Consider the following 21,648-nt stretch of genomic DNA (forward strand, 5'->3'; position numbering starts at 1 on the left):
TCTTAAAAGCAGAGATAGTGTTTGCCTCCAAAATCAAATTGAAAGCTAGTTCCACAGAAGAGGAGCCTGAAAGATGAAGGCTTTGCCACCCATTCTAATTTTAAATACTCTAAGACCCACAAGAAGCCTGCAGTTTTAGAGTGAAGCGGTCTACTGGGTTATAAGATGAGGTGTTTAGATTGGGCCTGATTATTCAAGACCTTGTATGTGAAAATCATTGTTTTCAATATCTGTGTTTATTTGAAAAAAAAATGCTGAACATTAAAATGCTTTATTAAACTCAGAAAGAACATCATAACCAACAACACAAAACATTATTGATTAATATTTCTGATACATGAGAGATTGTGACTTCATGTACGAAAGTCACAGCATAAACCTGCGACAAAGTGAGATTAAATGGCAACTATGTGAATTAATCTTAAAAATAAAAAGATGCACCTGAAAGCATTTGCATATTGATTGTATATAACTGCATACTACTACTATTAAAAAATACAATATACTGCAATATAAGAAAGAAATTTTACAAATGTATACTTCATTAAGATTATGCTGGTCATAACTCTTGATGTCACAGTATTACAGCTATTACTATTACTGTATTTAATCTATTCGTAAATCTGAAAAATATAAAATAAATTAAAAAAACATTTTGGTTGATGTTTAAAAAAAGGATTAAGCACATTTTAATGTAAATGAAAATGTACTTTTAGATTGTTAATTAGATAAAACTAGACAAAAAAAATTATGAAGGTTATATAATGAATTTCAGGCATGATATTGAATATTACTAAATATTGAATAATATATACTACTGAAAATTAAATTTTACTAAGTAATACTACTAATACTTGTAACTATAACAAATAATTATGAATGCTTAAATATGAAAAAGGTCAGTGCAAATGTTAAGATGTGAATATGAAAAGCTAAAGACTGATTATCAAACGATATGTATGTATGGTATTTATGTAATGTAAGATAGGAAAAAAACACTGCAAAAACAGGGGTTAAAATATCTGGAATATATAACTGTTATGTAAAACAGCAGTCCCCAACCCACGGGCCTCGGACCGGTACCGGTCCGTGAGTCGTTTGGTACCGAGCCGCGAGAGTTGAGGCTCAGGTGTGAAATGTATAGTTTATGAATAAATCTTCTTTTTTTCGGTACCGGTACTAGTTTTATTTTGTTGTATTTATCCGCGACACCTTAAAGGCTGGTCCGTGAAAATATTGTCGGGCATAAACCGGTCCATGGCGCAAAAAAGGTTGGAGACTGCTGATGTAAAAAACATAGCAGATATGCAGAAAATCTCTCTTAATGTAGTTAAACAAATGAAAAGTTTCATTTGCTAGTTTTCTCATTCGAATTCTGGACCATTAGATTCTTTTCATGGTGGCGTAGATGCTGCTGCTATCACTGGAAGCTGCAGAAGAGGCGTAGGAAACTCTGACTCTCCTGTTGGTCGCCACATCACCTTCCTGACGTTTACTGTGAGTCTGTGAGATAAGAGTAAGAAACGTAACAAATAAACACTTAAACACACTTAGAGAAAAAAATACATGTGCTCTGTCACCCGAGTAAAAAATACTTGTACTCAGTCTTGTACTTGTAAATATGAAACAAGCGTGAATTTGCACTGGTGCATAATCTCACCCTTTCTTGACTGGTTCCTGGTACATGGCAGTTGTCTGTGCTCATTTCCTGGACAAACATAGTTTAGTTTAAGTTTATTACTGAAAATGATGGATAGAGAAAATAAAAGAATTCACAAAAGTTGTCATTATTCTTTAAAACCCTGATTATTTAATTTGAAAACTCACAATGTTGCCACTTGTCGGTGATTTTTTCACTAAAAACATAGAAAAGGACACATTTCAGTTCAATACTGACTGACTTGTAAAAACATTTTTGTTTATAAATTGTAAATATACCATTCTTACGTTTACTTATTTTCCATATGACGATAGCAATCATTATAAACAGTACAGCAAACCCACCGGCTACAACGATCAGAATGATGTTGGACTGAACTGTAAAGTTCATAAGTGAAACAATGAAACATGACATTATTATGAACCAGAGCTCAGTATGTTGGCAGGATTTGAAAAACTGTACTGACCTGCATTTGGGCATTCTTGAGCTGCTCGAGCCGATTTAATTGTAGTTGTTGCTGTAGTTGATTCTGTCGTGTTTCTTGTCGTGTGTGATTTAGTTGAGGTTATTGTTGTAGTTGAATTAAATGTGGTTGTTTTCGTAGGTGATTTAATTGTGGTCACTGTTGTATTTGATGTAGTTATTCTTATTGTCCCCAGGGATATAGCTTTGGTTCTTATTACAATCGATGTAGTTGTATTTTTTGTCATCAGGGATTCAACAACTGTGGTTGTTGTTGTAACTGATTTAGTAAAGGTTGTTGTCATGGGTGATTTAGTTTTGGTTGTTGTTATAGTTGTTTTACTGTTGATGACTGTTGTTGAGGGTGATGTTGTTACAACTGCTGTTGTGGGTGCTTGAGTAGTTGTTGCGCTTGATATAGATCCTTCTGATTTGGGTTTTGCTGTAGTTGTTGATGATGCTGTTGTTCTTGTGCTTGCTGAGTCCTTTTCTAAAGATGTCAAGAATACCAGAAAAATAAAATATCTGATATTTAGTTTTACAATCTAGGAATATGCAGATATGATTAAACCAGACAAAACTGTTTGTGTGTCTGTGTGTGTGTGTGTGTGTGTGTGTGTGTGTGTGTGTACTCACACATATATCTCTGCACCATAACTTTATACATATTTATGTATAAATATATTTGATACATACATATTTATTAGGGGTGCAACGATACACAAAATTCACGGTTCGGTTCGGTTCGATACTTTGGTGTCACGGTTCGATATTTTTTCGATACAAAAAATGTTCATGCATTTTTAATTTGTCATTTATTAAAATTATAAATATATATTTTAACTCAAAAGTACAGTTTTTAAATTTAACCCTAACCCTTGTGCGTGTTTTTTATTTTGACAGCGAATGCGCACCTGCGGACCACTTATGTGCAGCCCTGGTTATTTAGCTCATCATATTGCAGCCACAGAAATTCTTTTGTCCATGAAACCATAAAGCTGCACTTTCTTTTTGCCTTATAGTCTGATTTGTCATAACTTCTCCGTTTTGTGGTAAGCTTTTCTTTGGCTGTCACTTCTTCACCCTGACCTGTCTTATTTGGCTCAGCAGAACTGAAATGCTTTTACACACGCACTCACATAAGCTCAGCGATTCTCTGCGCGATCAACCTCTCACATGTTTAAGCTTGCTGCGGGAGATTTCACTTGTCATGTTTGCATAGTAAGCTAACGATTAATAAGACGATGTCAGAGGAATTGGTGCACAAATTATCATCACTCACAGATCAGTGCTGTCGCTCTCTATACACAGTTCGCACGATTGCAAAGTGAAAGCAAAAAAACAAGCGCAAATTCAAACGCGACTTCAATATGTCACATATTGACAGTGGCTCACCGATGCCAATGACATAATTACCCAGCTACATTTCTGAAAGAATGCAAAAGCATTGACATATATTTTTCCTACAATAGCCCGACGGGCAGGGAAGAGATAGATTTTGGTAGCCCGACTGAAAAAATCGCTAGCTCCGGGACGTCGGGCTAGCGATATTGCAAGCCCTGTATCTGATTGAGGAATCACTCATCTTTGGAAAAGAGAGTTTATTACAGAGAAATGGCTCTTTCCAAAATAAAAGCTATACTATCCGCTTCTTCTGGGCTATATTCTCAGCAGCATAAGGAGAATCATGTGCTAACAGCTGTCTAAATGACTCGGCTAAAGTTAGTAGCATGCTTGCTTTGTTTTGTCTGCTTCCACTTGTCTTTGCACTAGGATGATGTTGGCGTAAATGTGCAGTCATATTCGTTGTGTTCCCACTAGTGCTTTCAGGTTAATCTCGTTGAAATGACCTTAACGCCACAACACGGCAAATCTCCGTTAACGAGCTACCGCCGATCGCTCCGTGCATGGGGCTAGACGGCCAACACGTTAACGAGCTAACTGCGCTAACACACTAGCTCCCACCCATGTAATTGAGCATTGCGTGGCACATCCAACATACTGTTTTACTTTAGTCCATGACTCGCTTACCTTCAGGGTCATACGTCACATGAAAACCAAAATAATTCCAAACGCCAGATCTGAATGAGGGTGGGGGAGGTGCCCTGCCCTCTTCCTTCTGACGATGCTGTCTGTGTTGAGCGCTCAGTGGATCTGCGCTGGACAGTGCAGCCTAGGCGGAGTAGTCGAACGCAGATTCACTGAGCGCTCAACACAGACAGCATCGTCAGAAGGAAAATTGATAAAATAAATTACAAATGTTGTATTGTTCGATACATATGCGTACCGAACCGAAAGCACTGTATCGAACGGTTCAATATCGATACGAATATCGTTGCACCCCTAATATTTATGTATGTATCAACTGTTCACATTTTGCTCACAAAAGTGAGCAGAAGTTTAGATTCAAATTTGGAAATGTTCATGCTTGAAAAAAAAAGACATTGTATGCATAACGATAAACACATACAGTATCATAGGTCAAGCATCAGGGTCCAAAACTGAAAATTTAAACAAATATTCTTCAATCTCATTTTCTGTCTCCTGTTTTAAGGCTCTTAATTAAAAAAAAAAAAGTCTATTCTTGTGAGTAATAACAACATAATTGTATCAGTGTGGTTTAGACATTTGCATAAAAAGGGAAAGATCTTTGGTTGGAGATCAGAGGGGGTTGCATCAGGGTGGAATCTGGTATTAAAATCTGCCAAATCAAATATGTTGAGCTACCAGCTGTGGTGACCCCTGTAGTGACACAAGGAGTGTCAAAAGTAACCTTTATCAGTGGCTTTACACTTAACTTCCTCACTCTAATCATAATTACTGTAATGTTTGAAGGTTCACACATCACTATAGAAACACTAACTGTTAGAAACAGACAGGAGAGCCCCAGAGTCTGAAACTTGTTTTCCTGATAAAAACTCCCTGCAGCGGTAATCACTGTCATCCAGTGATTTGATCCAGTGACAGTGTCGCTGATGTATTACTTACTCAACCAACAAAGGTCCAGGTTTTACTGTTACATTTAGCATTAAAGTCTGCTGCATTTTGACAGTGCAAGTGATATTTATAGGAAATGGGAAATGCAAAAGGCAGACATCAAGGACCCCCTGCCAAATGCAAAATTTATAAAGGTATTTAAACTCTTTACATAAAACTACTATTCTTATTTTTTCTCTAAAATATGTGATTTAGCTGTTTTGATTTGGGGGGGGGGGTTGTTTTTTGTTTTTTTCAAAATGACCTATCAGCCAATACATATTCCCAGCTAAATGTCCTGCAAGACATTTTGCACACTTTTTAAAACATTTTTAGTTAGTTCCCTTTAATGTTTTTTACATTTAGTTTCAGTTTTTTAATTTTCAATTTAGTGAACTATATAAACTTATTTAAACTTAACTATATAAACTTTAAAGTTTTCTTGTCAGCTATGCACAAATAGATTTATTCTATATTTTCACTGTTGTGTCTTGAGAAACCTTGTAGTTGGAAGACTGGTATACTTTTAAATGTTTTTTCTTCTTTTATGGTTTCATAATTTGCTCACCTGTGTTTGTGACTGACACACACATACACACACACACTCACTTTATCACCCTCAATTTCAAGGCCCTTCCTACAGCTCTGAATTTCTGCTCATAGATAAGCAATAGTAATGCTGCACTACTTGCACAAAACAAAGGCACTTCACCTTCATGTCTCACGTTGTTGGTGAAATTGGATGGTGGGATTCCTGCTGCTGATAAAAAAGAAAGAAAAACAAAGTTCATTCTGGGTACTTTAATTAAAATGATTATTTAATAAGTTTGAAGAAGACAGAAGAAGAAAGTTATCATGACAAAAACATACAGCACTATAGGTAAAGCATAATTTAGAACAATGAATTAGATTCTCCTCTGAGTTTTTGCTTCCTGTTTATGAAGCTATTAGAATCTATAAATCTTTATATGTTTGTGTGTAAATCACACATAATTAAATAAAGGTTGGATTTGCACATCTGCTTAATAAGTGAAAGATTGGTAGTTCGAGATCATCTGGCTTTAAATCTGCCAAATCAAATACGAATTGTCTCCTGCGGTGACCTTTTGTGAATACGAGAGAAGCCAAAAGTAGACTTTATCAGTCACTTTAGAGTTAATGACCGTCCTCTAATTATAATTATTGTAATGTTTGAAACAGTTTAAGGCAAAAATATTATGATAGAAATACTCACTGTTAAAAACAGACAGAAAAACCATAAAGTTTGAAACTTGTTTTCCTGATATGAACTGTCTGCAGTTATAACGACCGTCATCCAGTGATGTGATGTTCTTTATAACCAGAGAACAGTTTTCTGTGACACTCAGTCTGCCTGACTTAGATCTGGCGTCATTGTGAATCTTCCCATGTTCAAACAGTGGCACTGTTATGAAACTTCGGGAAGCACCAAATAGCCAGGTAGTACTGTTACAGCTTTTATTAAAGTCTTCTCTGTTTTGACAAGCCAACGTGATTTCATTTCCAATCCTAACAGACAGGTAGGGGTGAGTTCCTGCTGCTGAGGAAAAGAGAAAAGCAAAGCAAAACAAACAAATAAAAAACATACAAACGTAAAACTTTTGTCTTCATTCTTCATTAGATTAGAAGTTCTGGCATATAAAACCTGGTATTCGATTCCTGTCTCACATCACTACCTGTAAAAGTTTCTGTACTTTTACTCTGGAGACCAACGATGTCAAACTCATTTGAAATGGTGGACCACATACAGCCCACTTTGATCTTAAGTGGACCAGACCAGTGAAATTACAGTGGTCCCTCACTTCACCTTTTGCGGCCTCGCTATTTCGCGGATTTTTTTGGTGCAATTTTGCATGCTTTTTTTTTTTTTTTTACATCGCATTGTGTTCTGCGTCCTGATCGGCTGTAGACCATTATCTGTAGAGCATCCTCCATGCCGTGTCTCCTGTCCAGCACAGAATGCATTCAGCTTGTCAAATTTACATAAATCTTTGATCGCTGGCAGTGAGACTGAAGTGCTGTACTGTATGTTTGTAAGTTTCCTCCCCAACAAACACAACAATGTCGACAAAATGTTTTGCACTGTCAAAGACACCTGCGGTAGCACCCAAAAGGCAGAGGAAGATGCTAACCATCACACAATAAGTTGGACTTCTGGACATGCTAAAGGAAGCTAAAAGTTACCGTATTTTTCAGACCATAAGACACATCGGGTTATAAGGCGTGACATAAGCAGTGATATAAGTCAAACTTTACTCAACTCGTTCTTCTTGCTTCGTCTATTTCTGTACCATTGATTCATTAATGTTGAATTCTCTCGCAGCTGCTCTATTCCCATGTTCTGGACCTGAAAACAGGCTTTGATCTTTGGTTTCATTCTATAATACTGGATGTATTTTTCTACGAAGGTTTGAACTTTGAGAGTGTTTAAACAAGAGAGAAACGTGAAAATGTTCATGCCTGTCTGAGAAAAGTGTATGAAGTGTGTAGTTAGGGGTTTTACAGCCTTAAAACATCTATAATAACTGTAAAAGTAAAAGTTGGCTACTTTGTGGATTTCCCCTATCGCGGGTTATTTTTAGAACATAACTCCCACGATAAACAAAGGACCACTGTAGCCTTTGTGTAAGTGTAAAGAAGTTTAACACATTTAAACACTGATATATATTTAATATATATAACAATACACCTGTTTTTCCACATGATAAAGTAATGCTGCTATTGTAAATGAAAGAGGGCTGTCAGCATGACTCTTTGAGCTTAAGGTTTAAGAAATAATATAAAATTAAAGGAAAAAGTTTTGTTAGCTCATCGTCAGACTTCACAGAAGTTTCTATAGTAGATTGTGAAAAATGGAAACTTTCTGTCATTTCATTGTTCAACTATGTCTTATTTATTCAGTGTAGTATAAATGGCAATGGGGAAAGGTCTTTATCAGTATGAAAAGACGCAGAACTTACGAAAATACAGTTAAAAGTCCAAAATGCCTTCTGTATGCCTTCCTTTACATTTTCCAAAGCCATACAGTGGGACAGTCTGTGGTGGGTCAGTTCTTATGTTTGACACCCCTGCTGTAGACTTAGCTTTAAATTTCCTTATCGTGATGCTGTCTTATTACTGTAACGTTTCAGACCATTCAATGTGCAAACAGTTTCGAAGGACATACCCGCTGTTAATACAGACAGATGCATAACTGCTTCTTCTGATCTGAATTGACTGAGGCGCAAAGACCAAAACACTCAGCTGTGAGATTCTTTTTGACTAAAAAACAGTCTGTCTGATTAAGTCTGTTGAAGATCTGTTTTTTGAAAAAAGTGGCATCACTAGGATAGTGGTACATAGAAATCTTGTCACTACTGCAAAATTTGAACAAAAAAAAAATACAGACTCATATTTTTTTTTAAAGATATGTTAAATGTTTCCTTACCTGCTAATGGCAGCATTAGTATCACAAACACATAAATGTTAGCCAGTTTTAATCCAGCCATTGTGCTTTATTCTGTCTTTTCTTGTCTCCCGTTCTCTCACTCTTGACTCTGAAATGGCACATACTCGAGTGTCATAGATATAAATGTAGACATAAGTATGTTCCACCAAAGCATGACTTCACTGGGGTTTTTTGTGTGTGGGCGGATCATATTAGACCATTAGGCATATGTAAAGAAAAAAAAAGAAAAAAAAGAGTGATGTTTATCCCTTTTTTTTTTAACCAAAGTGACACTATCAGAGCTAACTAATGTGTGTTGTTATTCTATTTGTGTAAATGTGTAAATGTGCAGATGCTGTAGTTTTGTCTCTACTGAAGCCAGAGTACACTTCCTGTCCACAGCCATCTTTAAAAGCAACTGTGACCAATAATGAGGTCATTATTACCATAAACACTCCAGCTATTTTTGTCTTCTGGTCATGATTATTATTTGTATAATTTTCTTATCTCCAGACCCTAAAAATGGATGTATGATATTAGAAATTTTTTGGTTATTCTTTGTGCAGCAGAAACATACACAGTTAAATGATAGCCTCGTGCAATTTATCCTAAAGCCCACTAATCCACGTACGTTATATAATGCAGTGTGAAATGTGCTTTTAAATAAAACGTATATTATTTATTCTGTGTTTATTAGACAGCAGAATTCATGTTAACAGTAGACATAAACAGGTGGAAATTGAACAGTTGAGCCCATCTTTATGTCCAGGTTGTAAACATTTTACTTGTTTAGCAGCTGGGAAAGAACAATTTTTAGTCATATGACACCAGTTATCCTCAAATAATTTTTGCGTGGGAGGTCTTTCGTTATGAATTTGGTCAAAACAACAGCAGAGCTCTGGAGGTGTTACCCACAAATGGACAAAATAATCATGAGGTGTGAACACACTGATGTTAGTTTTAACTTGCATGAGAAACTCAAACACTGTCATGAACTGGCTGTGTGGCAGGGACCATGACAAACACAATCCCCCTCTTTGGAAACTTGGCATAGTATGTTTTGTTTTGTTTTAAATAGCATAACAGTAAACAGCTGCGTCAAGACAATAATTAGAAATGACTATTTCTAATTATTGAAAACTGATATTATCAGTTCCAAGAGTAAGTTTGGGTGTGTTTTTGTGTGCACTGGTTAGATTAACTAAGGTCGATTCAGAGGATGGTGAGAATGTAGGTAGAAGAGCAGCAGGCCTGTAGTTTTAGTCTCTAACAAAAGCCACATGACTCATTCATGGACATTTGAGGCCAGTCGGTCAGTATAATACACCTTCCTATAATTCACAGCATCTGTGATGTGTGTTTGTTTCTTTGTCCACTAACTCTGGTGCACAACTGGGAGCTGAGAGACAAACTTTGCAGGTACACCAAGGCCTCTTAGCATCCCTGTCTAAATTATACACTGTGATGCCATCATGTTGTCCACAGACTACCTTGCAACACGCTGAATAAAGCTATTTTTAGCATATACTGTACCCACATATACTATGCCTATATGTTTTTCACACTAATGGATTTTACTGATGTTACCAGCTTTATTTTAACTAATATTGTAGTGTCCCTCCAACAGAAGATGGTATTAGGTATTCCGTTTACTGGCTGTTTATTAAGAACAGTAACACAGTCAACTGCGGACCGTAGCCAATGCCAAAACAACAGGGAAAACGCTCTCTCCAGAATCAAAACAAAACAAACAAGTCACTCTCTCTTCACCTTTTCATGATCCTTTTCCCTGCATAGACCAAAGGCACACTCTCTAACACCCACCCCCCAAACACTCTCAGCCAACCACACGCATGCTATCCTACAGACTCTCTCTCATGATCTGATTGACAGGCCCAACGGCCTCTAGCACTAGATTTACTAAACCTGTGCAAATTTGCGTAACTTCCCTCAACCCAACACCTCCTAGAATTACTGGCTTTTTTATTTTCTGGTGCAAGTCCCGAGGTGTTAATCACCCCTGCTGAGATTTTCACAGGTCGTCAGCTCGTTTCTCCTCCAGCTTTTGTTGTGCAAACCACCCATTATCCTTGAGGCCTGGCACATTTGCATTTGCTCACTCAGAGTTGCTCAGATCCAAGTCAGGCCAAACCTCTGTGTTACAACTTTCAGAAATGCCTGCCGTATCTATACAAAATATCCCACACATTGACTGACCTGCAAATATAAAAGACACACATTCACACCTTCCTTGACTCTCAGCACAGATCTTCCATTGTTCCATTGTCACTGTGTATGTGAGGAAGAGGCATTGCTTGACTACAGCACAGTACTGTGCATAAAAGCAGACCGACCAGGCGGAAGAATCATTTCTTGTTCACATTTCTGAGAACGCACATCAGGATGGCCTCCGTATCACTGCCACGCAGGAAGAACCTCTCTGTGCAACAGGCTTTGGCCTGGCTTCAGGAAATGGACAAAGCAGATTTTGATGGAGGAGAGGTTTCATTTGTCCAGCAGGCCACTGATACCTCCTCAGAAGAATCTGAAAAGGAGACGGAACAAGAACCCAACATGATTCCACGGAAGAGGCACCGTGGTACTGGAAAGCCCTGTTTGAGCCACACGGCAAAAGATGGCACTGTGTGGATGAGGAGGACATTGGAATGCCCAGTGCAGTAGCAAATCGCTCGTGCTTCACTGTGCAAGCTGGACCCACAGAGTCTGCTAAGGTTTGTCACTGCACAGCAAATCCAGCATGTCCAAATTAACACTGTCAGATTAGATTTCAACACTATTAAAGTGTCTATATGGGTCCACATCAGAGAGTGTTAATTTAACTCTTTTTGGAGAGTTGGTACGTTAACTCTGATTTAGTGTTAAACACCAAATCTATCTGGAGTTGATAATTTAACATTTACTAATGCTAACTAGGTGGTAAGAGTTTATATATTAACTCTCAAAGAGTATTTTAGTTTAACTACATAAGAGTTATCTTCTAATTAATTCTAAAAAGTGGAAATTTTACTGTTCTGAACTTCTAGAAATTCCTTTGGAAATAAACAGTTATTAACAGTGACGTAAGCGAGTGCGCCGTTAGTGACAACAGCTGTGTGCAGATCAACAATGGATCACATATCGAGTGCGGGAGAGAGTATGAGCGTGCAGCGTTTAAAGCGTGGAAGTACTGACCTTACTTTGAGTTTGATTCCATAAAAAGTGACAAAAACATTAGCGTCCATCGTGCGTGGGAAGAAAACTTCTTTTTACAGCGAAAAAAACCCCTAAACTTCCAAGCAAGCACCGAGTGCGCTATGACGTAATGGGAAATTCACAGAGAAACTCGCGGATTCTTCCATTGACCACGGCACACCTGCACCAGGGTAAACCTCCGCCTACCGCAGTCCTGCTTTACAGGTGAAAATAGAGCAACAGGACCGCTGAGTCTTTGACTTTATTTATTTTCTGCTGTGTTTTACTTGCATCTACTTGAAAGAGTGAGTGTAAACACAAAAAATATTTTATTTTATGTGCTGGAATGTGTAGAAAATAGGTTTAAATGTTAAACTAATTTATTCAAGTCAGAGAATGTTGCCTATAGTTTAATTTTTACTTGATGCATAAAGTTAAAAGATTAAAACTGATAAAACAAGTTAAAAAAAAAGAGACTTTTCCATTTGATTACATTTTGTATGATGGATTATGCAGAAAAAGTAGAATTGGGCTGAAAGATCTCTCGCTTTATCACCTCTATCAGGTTGTAAATCGTGTTTTTAAAAAGTAACTAAGTAACTAAGTAATTAATTACTTTTGAAAATAAGTAATCAGTAAAGTAACGGGATTACTTTTTTGGGGAAGTAATCAGTAATTAGTTACTGATTACTTTTTTCAAGTAACTTGACCAACACTGGTGGAGATTGATTAAAAATTAGTTGACACTAATTAATTGCACAAATAATCACAAATAATCATAGTAAAAAAAAAAAGGAATAATTTTTGAGCCATTACTTGTGTAAAATATTTTCCCAAAAGACAAGGACACAGACAACAGGTAATACTGAACTAAATTTAAAACCTCAACCTTTTTCATTTTTACCTAAACCGTGTGCACAAAACTCTGGAGGGATCTAGATGCTAACGTAGAACCCAGTCAGGACATCTGCTACTGCTGTTTGCTCATTTTTTTATGGGAGATCGTTTTCAGGCTTCAAGTAGCACCATTATACCAACATTTCACATTCTAGACATTGTTTTAGGTGTATTTAAGTTGACCAAAAATTTGACTGAAAATTCACATGTAAGCTTTTTTTCAGGACTGTAGTATTTGCCCGCCTCCAATACCTTCCACCTAGCTAAAACAGAATATTATGCTATCAGCGAGCAATATGGCTAATGCCTTTCACATAGCTTTGCCTAAACTCCAAAGAGCCACAGAAGTAAAAGCTAATAATAATAATTGAAACAATCTTTGAAAAAATGACTTACCAAGCATGGCAAACAACTCAAATATGTAGAGCAAAATGTTCTGAAACAGCTGAAAACAGACAAATTTGCGGCGATCTCCGACATCTGGACATGCTTCAACAAGAACTGTGCTAAGAGTTTCACTCCAGGAGAACATATGACCATAGATAAACAGATGTTCCCTACCAAGGTTCCTTGTCCATTCACACAGTATATCGCAACCAAGCCAGAGAGATTTGGAATCAAGTTCTGGATGGCCACGGATTTGGAGACCAAATATGTCTGCAACGCATATCCTTACTTGGGAAAGGACGCCAGTCGTCAGAAGGGAGAGAGGCTGGCAGAGAACGTGGTCATGAAACTGATGGAGCCGTTTTTGGATGATGGGAGAAACGTCACAACGGACAATTTCTTTACTTCACTGTCACTGTCGCACAGACTACTTCAGCGCAAAACAACATTACTGGGCACGTGAATAAAGTCCGGTGTGAACTTCCTCAACTTGCAAAAGATACTGCAAAGCGAGAGATATTCTCGACTTCAGTGCTTAGAAGTGGCATGTTTACCTGTGCAACATGTCACAAATTCACCTGTGCCAAATGCAGGGATGATGGACACTGGGTCTGCCAATGCTGTAAAGTTTGAAACACTTTGAAATAAAACAGACTTGTGTACCCATATATTGTGAATGTGTGTCTTTTGTATCGATACAGCAGGAATTTCTGAAGGTTGTAACACAGAGGTTTGGCCTGCCTTGGATCTGAGTAAACAAATGCCAATGTTGCACACACACACACACACACACACTGCTCTTGCTCTTGACGAAGGCGGTCGCACAGAACATCTTGGAGAACGCACGGCTGCCGTGAATACTCAGAACAAGACCTCTGAGTGAAAAACTGGATTACATCTGGAGGGGCTAGCTCGAATAACACCTTTGAACGCAAATTCGATCACATCTTGGGGAAGTGCACTGCGGTCGTGAGTTCTCAGAACCTGCTCTTTGAGCAAAAAGAATGAAAACATCACAGAACGTAAGTTTGGATAACATCAGCTCGCGGCTCTCCAACAGGAGATTGAGAGACCAGTGTTGGACTGTTAGAACAGCTTTGAAATTCATAAGAGTTGTTCGCACTAAAGTAAAAACCATCATCACTTCATGCGGAGACCCCTTCGGCACCAGCTGCGGTCTCAAGGCTGGAGCTGAACAAAACACCCTAAAAACGACTGTGTTTAGACTGTTCCCCCCATTCCATGCAAGGCCACCTGGGTTGGCTGGAAGACTGTTTACTTAGCCTGGCGGAGCGAAGGACACTGTCTCAGCTGAACTCTGGACACACACACACACACACACACACATACACTGATATGCACACACTGATCCCCCCTCCCTTTCCAAACGCCTTCCATGCTTGTGCCCTACCGGGGAAGATGGCAGTCGACTGGACCAGCGCAGACATGCTGCAGGACCGGATGCGCTGTCTACACCGGCTCTCTCTTACCCTTTACCCACCCCTGTTGCTTGTCTTGTGTTTCTATGGTGTATTGATAGTCATTTTGTGCTGAGGTGTTTTTTCTGTTATCAAACTGTTCTCCCACTAGGAGCTCAGTCTGAGTGGAGTTTTTTTTCTCCTCCTCTTACCTCATGTTATGTATTTTCGTTGTTTTTTTCCTATCAGCCTACCTTTCTGACATGTCTCCCCAAAGTGATGTTTGTGTAAAGTTGGTCAGAAGGTTCCTTTGTAAGTGCGCATGCGCCATTAGCGTGCTGCCTGCTGTAACCCTAATTTCCTTCGGGATTAATAAAGTATTCTGATTCTGATTCTGATTGCCTACTCTTTCTCTTGTCTATTGTGGTGAAACTTATAAGGCGCAAATTATCTGTTCACATCCGTTATAAGGCTTGTGCGTAGTATCTGCGTCATTTGAATAATATCGAATCTTGACCGACATTTGCCGTCATGTTAAATGTTGTTGTGTGTTTTTGTCTCCACCCACGCTTATCCTGAGTACTAATGCCATAATATATTATCCTGATTACCTCATCTTCACTTACCAGCTGCAGATACATAAACGACGGTTTTATGCCGTTATAAAGATTGTGTTCCTGCTTTGAAATGTAACCCATGGTCTCTATGGCTATTGTTTGAAACTGTATTAAATCAACTTCTTGGTGGTGGTGGGGGGGGGGGGGGGGGTGTCCTCTGTTGTTTAGATGATGTTTTTTGGGGGCAATATTTTTGTTTGATGTTTCCAGGATGTGCTTCATCATCAGAGAAAAACATAGATAAGCTATTTTAATTGTGTGAGACGTGATGTAATTTTCCCGAGAACTGAGTAAGCGATCTTTCATAAGAACGTAATGACAAGAGCAGCAGAACTTTGTACGTTTCTGCCTGATGTCGGGTTTGATTCATGCCACTTCTTACTATATGGAAACCCATGTGCATTAGACACAAGTGTAGCCGGATGGGCTACTCGCATTTCTTTTTCTCTCTCTCCCTCGCTCGCTCTCCCGCCCTCGCTCTCTCCTGCATTCGCAACTAGGTTAATTGGGAACCCACCTGCATATTGATTGCAGGGGGGCATCAGTCCGTATAAAGTGAAGCCGGTCTTCTCCTGGTTTATTCCTCCCATGCCTTTCGCGAAAAGCAGCAGTAATGCTGGCACACCGCTACGGATTGATCAGCAATTATTAATCCTTTATTTATCCAGGTAAAAAATCTCATTGAGATTAAAAATCTCATTTCCAAGAGAGACCTGGCATCATAATTGAGCAGATCATGTGACAGCTACAGCTTCTGTTTTACTCCAGCGTTGCGGAGAGAGGTGCTAGAGTTATCTCCACCAGTGCAGTATAGCGCCTCCAGTCCAGGGGGTTTGATTGCTGCCTTCACCTCTCCGTGGCAAATCGCCCAACCTTAATTGGAGAATCGAGACGCCTGCCTAGTCGCTGTTTGAGGGCTCCTCCTCAGTGCAGCTGCTGTCTTGTCTTGTCTGGTGTCATCTTTTATTTTCCTGGAACTGTTTTTATTAAGTGGGCTTACCTTTCTTTGGTCCACCTGGTTTTATTCTATTTTATTCTGGATTGCTGCTTGTCCCCACGCCTCCGTGATCGGGCTAGAGCGATCCTCTGCCCAAGTGTCGTGTTGGGAACTTTAAACTTTTTTTAAACTCCAAAACACATGCAAACTCCAAAACACTTGCAAATTCCAAAACACAACGGAAGTGCTCCAGGACGCTAGGGGCAGTGTTGAGGTTTTGTTACCTAGTAACTACACAAGCCAGAAAGTACCAATGACCGGATTTAGGCTGTATCCCAATTCAGGGTCTGCGGCCTTGAAGGCCGCATTTTAAGGCCGATTACGTCACAGCGACACGACGAAGGCTGTCCCAATTCAAAGGCTGCTTGAAATGTGGCCCCCAAATGCGTCCTTAATTTCTCTGCATTTTAAGGATGGGTCGGTGTAGCCTTCATGGCCCAACATATCCCAGATTTCATAGCGCGGCGGTGGTGTGGATAATTTTGCCGAAAAAAACGGCGGAAGCGGAGGCCTGGACAGTTACCACCAACCCAAGCTGTGGTTTGACTCGTGGGATGTAAGGCGTGTGTGTGTGTGTGTGTGTGTGTGTGTGTGTGTGTGTGTGTGTGTGTGATTTCTTTTATTAAAGCTATTAAAGATGATATGTAGCGAGCCTGATGCTCAGCGTCCTTTTATTCTTTTAACGTGTTGTTCTGTGTTTTATTTCAGTGAACAGAGGACGTGCCAGTGGTCCAGGGACCTCAGGTGGTGGGTCGTTTTCACACTTCCTTTTGTACAACACTGGGTGCCAGCTGTAGTGATTTTCTTTTTGTGTGATTTTGTTTTGGGTCCACGGCTGCTGGTTAGTCCAAGTTCCATGATTGTTTTATTGCACTTTTAGGACACTGTCAACTACGATGCTACATTAATGTATTAATTTTATTCTTTATTTTAACTATAAATAAAACTGTATTAATATTGGAGCCAACCTGCCTCGGTGTGCATCCTTGAATATGTGCGGCCTCTTTTATTTATTTTTCTTAAATATATATATTTCCTGGAGGTGAAATTCCTCTTGGTGGCGTTGTCATGTTATTACTATTTCTTTTATAACTCCGCCGACCACTTGGTCACACAAGCATTGCCCTATATGAATTTTTTTTTATCACTCTTTTTTTTTTTCATTAGTCAATTCAGTTGTGGTTGTTATGTCTTAGAATTTGCACAATCCAATAGCAGAATTAGCTAAGAATCAGAAAGGCCCAAAAAAGAAAGCATGGAGCATGAAAAATGCAGACAGTGGTGGCAGAGCACACTTTTCATTATTTTGAACACTGGTTTTCACTTCAGCTCTTTGTGTGTTATAGCTTCACTCTTCTTCAACAATAGGGTGATGGATCAACAACAGCACAAACAAGAGTACCCCACAGACCATTGGTATCCCTGGCAGACTGCCTCCACTGGCAGCAGAACTCTCTGTAGGTACATTTGCCATCATTAGATTACCAGCAGACCGCTTCTGTCACCCCTGAACCATAAATTCTAAATATGGTCATGCTTACGACTGCCTGTTAAGAGTTGGGCTGCAGCATCTGAACAAACTGAAGATGAGAGATCAGAGCCTGGCTGATACCAAAATGAAGACTATTACAGTACTCAACCCTGGATTAAATAAATGCACGTATCACTTTCTCGAAGTTAGCAAATGATAAAAATGTTCTTAGTTTTTGCAAGAGCCCTGAACTGGAAGAAGCTGGCTTTTACAACAGAGTTTCTTTGTGTCTTAAATGAAAAAAGATGAAGGACACAATCAGATTTTTTTGAAATGGGAGTTCTGGACTTTTCCAGAGCCTAGGTCACCGTTAAGAGAAAAACGAGGGTCAGAAGGTCCAAATAGTACAATCTCAGTTTTTTGATCGTTTACATTCAAAAAATGTAATGCAAACGACGATTTAATATCAACAAGGCAGTCTAGCAGAACATTTTTAGAGAGTCTTTAGAATTCTTTTTAAGAGGAAAGTAGGTTTGATAGACATTGGCATAACAATGAAATGAGATTTCATGTTTCCTGAAAATAAAGCCTAATGGGAGCATGCAAAGTGAAAAGAGTACTGGGCCACAGATAGATCCTTGGGGGGGACCCCACATGTAAGGTGCGTGGATGTGGATAAAGAGCTACCGGACCTGACCGAAAAACTTCTATCAGTTAAATAGGATCGAAACCAGTCAAGTGCAGTTACCCACACAGACCAGGTCACTTCTTCACATTTGTTATGTCTACTTGAAATATGTCAGATGATAGAAGCTCAACAAATACACACATAAAGAAAAAATATACGAGTGACGAGACATTAGATATCACAAATATACACACCAAATTTTAATCGCTATTTTAAAGAGATAGTAAAATGATAATAGGACAGCTTGAGAAAATAAATTTCAGCCATATATGTCTTTTAAATTTGTATTTGAAAGTTTTTGTTTGCTTGAAATATGCATTAAACTCACCCTATTTAAAGATAAATACCATCAGTAATATCAAAACACATTACTGATCTCTGTGTAAATATGTTTCTTTGACTGGAACACCATGATACAGACAGACCATGAACTCAATGTTAAGAACATCCACCTGAGAGTCTGTAACTGATTGTCCTGATCTGAATCATGGTGTAAGGACCATGATCCTCTGATGTGACCTTTATAACCAGAGAACAGTGTGCTGTAACACTCAGTGTGTCTGATTTAGATCCAGCTTCTTTCTGAACCGTACCAAATTTACGTTGGTAATTGAATTCTTATCTATCTCAGGCAAAGTAACTCCATCTCCAGCTCTAACAGAGAAGCTGGAACTGGATGGCTGAGATGGAACTGTTGAGAAAAAATAAATAAATAAATAAGGAGAGAGAGAGAGAGAGAGAGAGAGAGAGAGAGAGAGAGAGAGAGAGAGAAATGTAATACCTTTATAGGTTTTTGATAGGTTACGGGTCTGAAAAATACACTAAATTTGCCATGTTAAAAGAATAGGAAGAAAGAAAAGAAGAGGTTCATGCATAATATCAATGATATTCAGCTAGAAATTTCCTGAAAGCAATACTGTGTTAAAACCTTTTCTTGCACCTTTTCTTCACTCACCCAGACCCAGCTTAGCCTTCCTCCTCTCACAAACCTCCACCTGCCATTAGGGATGGGTACCGGTATCCGGTGCCATTATGGCATTAACGGTAGTAACCAGACCGAGTTGTCACACACTTTGGATTCTAGCCAATCATTTTACCTTTGCAAGGATAGTAGGCGGGCCCAGGTACGTACGTTCTTTTAGAGCAGACCTACAGATAAAAAAATCCCCAAGGCGAAGTGGTCAAAAGTCTGGCTGTACTTCACAGCAAAAGATGCAAACTCAGCAGCCTGCAACAAGTGCTTTAAGGTGATACTGTGCAAAGGAGGTAACATCTCGAATCTGGTGAAACACCTGGCGACACATGGCGTTTTTTTAAAAGCCGAGAAATGCACCATATTTGATAGCTTGCTGCGAGACCTCACACCGGCACATCTACTGCGGGTGTGGTGCCTGTTATCGACCCGGTGTTAGCAACATCCCCCAAGAACCCGAAGACGAGAGTCCTGGCCCCTAGCCCTACCAGTGTAGCAGAATTGATGACGGATGATGATGGCAGCAGCAGCCGTTCTTCTCTGGTGAGTAGCTTAATGTTGTTCGTGTGTAATTTACGTTGAGTAGGCTAACCACGTTATTACATTAATAAGGTAAGGTGAACTAGCAAACACCGTCGTAGTTACATGCGGCTGTCTTCTTGTTTGATGGCAGATACTCCCTTCACCCTGGCCAAAAAGGCTAAAATGACCAAAGAAAAAGTGGGAAACAGCTAAACATGAGAGGTTTTTGGACAAAGTTGGTGTTTTTTCCAGTGTTTAAGCACTGCTTCCAGCCAAGAGTGATACAATATATGCCCTATAACTGCAAGGCTAATATTGTTATCTTTTTACAAAAAAAAACAGCTAACTATGAGAGGTTTTTGGACAAAGTTTGTGTTCTCCATTCTTTAAAACACCAGTTCGAGCACCGTTTAAGCACCGGCACCGTTTCAAAAGTACCGGTTTGGTACTGGTATCGGATAAAACCTAAACAATACCCATCCCTACCTGCCATCAATGACCCTGTACACCAGCTCATTACCTCTGTCCCCTCAGGTTCTAACTCTGTCTCTAGCCCACAGCCTCCATTCCCAGCCCTGATGTAGATTTAGTGTCTTGTTTCCTATTCAGGGTTATAGTCACAGCGTGTGTATATAGCACTTCATGTTCCTTGTAATAGTGTATGTAAATAGTGCCTCAATCGTTCTCAGCCATTGATTCCCATGTATTTGTTTATTCTCTAGTTTTGTTCACTGTTGCACTTCCTGTCACATTCTTGTAAATATCTCCACAGTCTCTCACTGTTGTAAATAGTCGCATGTTGCAATCTTCCACTGTTTACCTTGGTATTGTAAATAAACGCTGTGCACATCAACTGCATCTCGGTCTTTATCTGCTTTCTAGGTCCATCTTGGGGTTCAGCTCTTTCAGTCGTGGCACAGGGAGCCTATGCTGCCCTCCCTCTTTGTATCTAAACCAGTTTATCCAGTTAACTAAACAACTCTCAGACTGAGAAGTTTGTGCTGCTGTTCTTCCATCATGTATTATAAGCATCCTGCTGTACCATGTGCTCTCTCACTTCTAGTGAGCCCCACCGTTTTACTTCCTGCTTCAATAGGGTGGAAGTATTTCACAAAAAAATAAGGGTTCTCTGAATATATCGCTTGGGCCATGGCATACAGAGGCCATGATAGTACCATTGCCTAGCCCAGGGGTGGGCAACCTGCGGCTCTTTAGTCTTTATGCTGTGGCCCTGTGGTTAGGGAGAATAAATTGTAAAAGTATTTAGCTGAATTGTATTTTATTTGTGTTAGTTCTTTTTTAACTTGTAGTTCTAAATTGAAGGATTATCATGATCTTGAAATATAAAAATAAAATTATATTTTATTATTTTTCGTTGCTCAAAGTAAGAGTCACACTCGTGGAAGCCGGTATACCAGCCGAAACCCGCCGTGCATTTATTGAGACTTTCAACCCCAGGTAGGCCAAGTATGGAGAAATGTAAAAAAAAAGAAAAGGAAAATATCTGAAGAAAATAGAAGATGTAATGATGCCTGTGCAGATTTATTTACTTCTGACGAGAGCTGCCTAACAGTATGCCTAATTTGTGGATTGTCGATCTTCGGATCCACATACGTGTTTGAGCAGCTATTCCCCACCATGAACAATGATAAAAACAAAAACCGCTCATGCCTTACAAACAACAGCTTACAGTCCTGCGTAAAGATGAAAGTGACATTGTACAGCCCCAGTCTGCAGAAGCTGTGCGCAGAGGTTCAGGAGCAGAAGTCCTATTGTAAAGATATCACGGCAGACCCGACGATGTTTGCATGAACATGTTTTACAGTTTCTCTTTGTTGATCAATTTCACACACGTTGCTGTACACATGCAGCTGGGTTTAGCTTTCCAGCACACAGCCCGACACATAACACAACAGCAGAGACAGCACAGACTTTAAGGCAGC

The 21,648-nt window shown here is 39.2% G+C and overlaps 1 protein-coding gene and 1 pseudogene across 3 annotated transcripts; one reads left to right on the top strand and one right to left on the bottom strand.

Annotated features, from left to right (window-relative positions):
- Nucleotides 1–21,648, top strand: part of LOC147313095 (cytochrome P450 2K1-like) — a 66,658-nt pseudogene that overhangs the window by 4,990 nt on the left and 40,020 nt on the right.
- Nucleotides 312–11,917, bottom strand: LOC147313097 (uncharacterized). 3 transcript variants are annotated; one of them, XM_086265048.1, is made up of 8 exons: nt 11,736–11,917; nt 10,761–11,088; nt 5,811–5,858; nt 2,127–2,612; nt 1,948–2,037; nt 1,828–1,856; nt 1,661–1,708; nt 312–1,503 (listed from the first exon to the last, which is right to left on the bottom strand). In XM_086265048.1, exons 2-8 carry the CDS (start codon nt 10,825–10,827, stop codon nt 1,384–1,386), a joined length of 888 nt encoding a protein of 295 aa, XP_086121174.1. In that variant the 5' UTR covers nt 10,828–11,088; nt 11,736–11,917; the 3' UTR covers nt 312–1,383. The 3 variants fall into 3 exon arrangements, with proteins under 3 accessions (XP_086121174.1, XP_086121175.1, XP_086121173.1); XM_086265049.1 differs by lacking the exons at nt 10,761–11,088; nt 11,736–11,917 and adding an exon at nt 8,544–8,604; XM_086265047.1 differs by lacking the exons at nt 10,761–11,088; nt 11,736–11,917 and adding an exon at nt 6,333–7,600.

Source organism: Aulonocara sp. 'chitande type north' Nkhata Bay, linkage group LG15, assembly GCF_057382095.1.
Source record: "Aulonocara sp. 'chitande type north' Nkhata Bay isolate Kocher_YH1m ecotype deep benthic linkage group LG15, A_spYH_male_GT1.1, whole genome shotgun sequence".
In the NCBI taxonomy this organism is placed as follows: domain Eukaryota; kingdom Metazoa; phylum Chordata; class Actinopteri; order Cichliformes; family Cichlidae; genus Aulonocara; species Aulonocara sp. 'chitande type north' Nkhata Bay.

Coding starts and splice junctions, on each gene's coding strand:
- LOC147313097 (XM_086265047.1), bottom strand. CDS start 6,702: ATGTTTTTTATTTGTTTGTTTTGCTTTGCTTTTCTCTTTTCCTCAGCA. Junction 1,709..1,827: donor CACCGACAAGTGGCAACATT/GTGAGTTTTCAA, acceptor ATGTTTGTCCAG/GAAATGAGCACAGACAACTG. Junction 1,504..1,660: donor CAGGAACCAGTCAAGAAAGG/GTGAGATTATGC, acceptor CTTATCTCACAG/ACTCACAGTAAACGTCAGGA.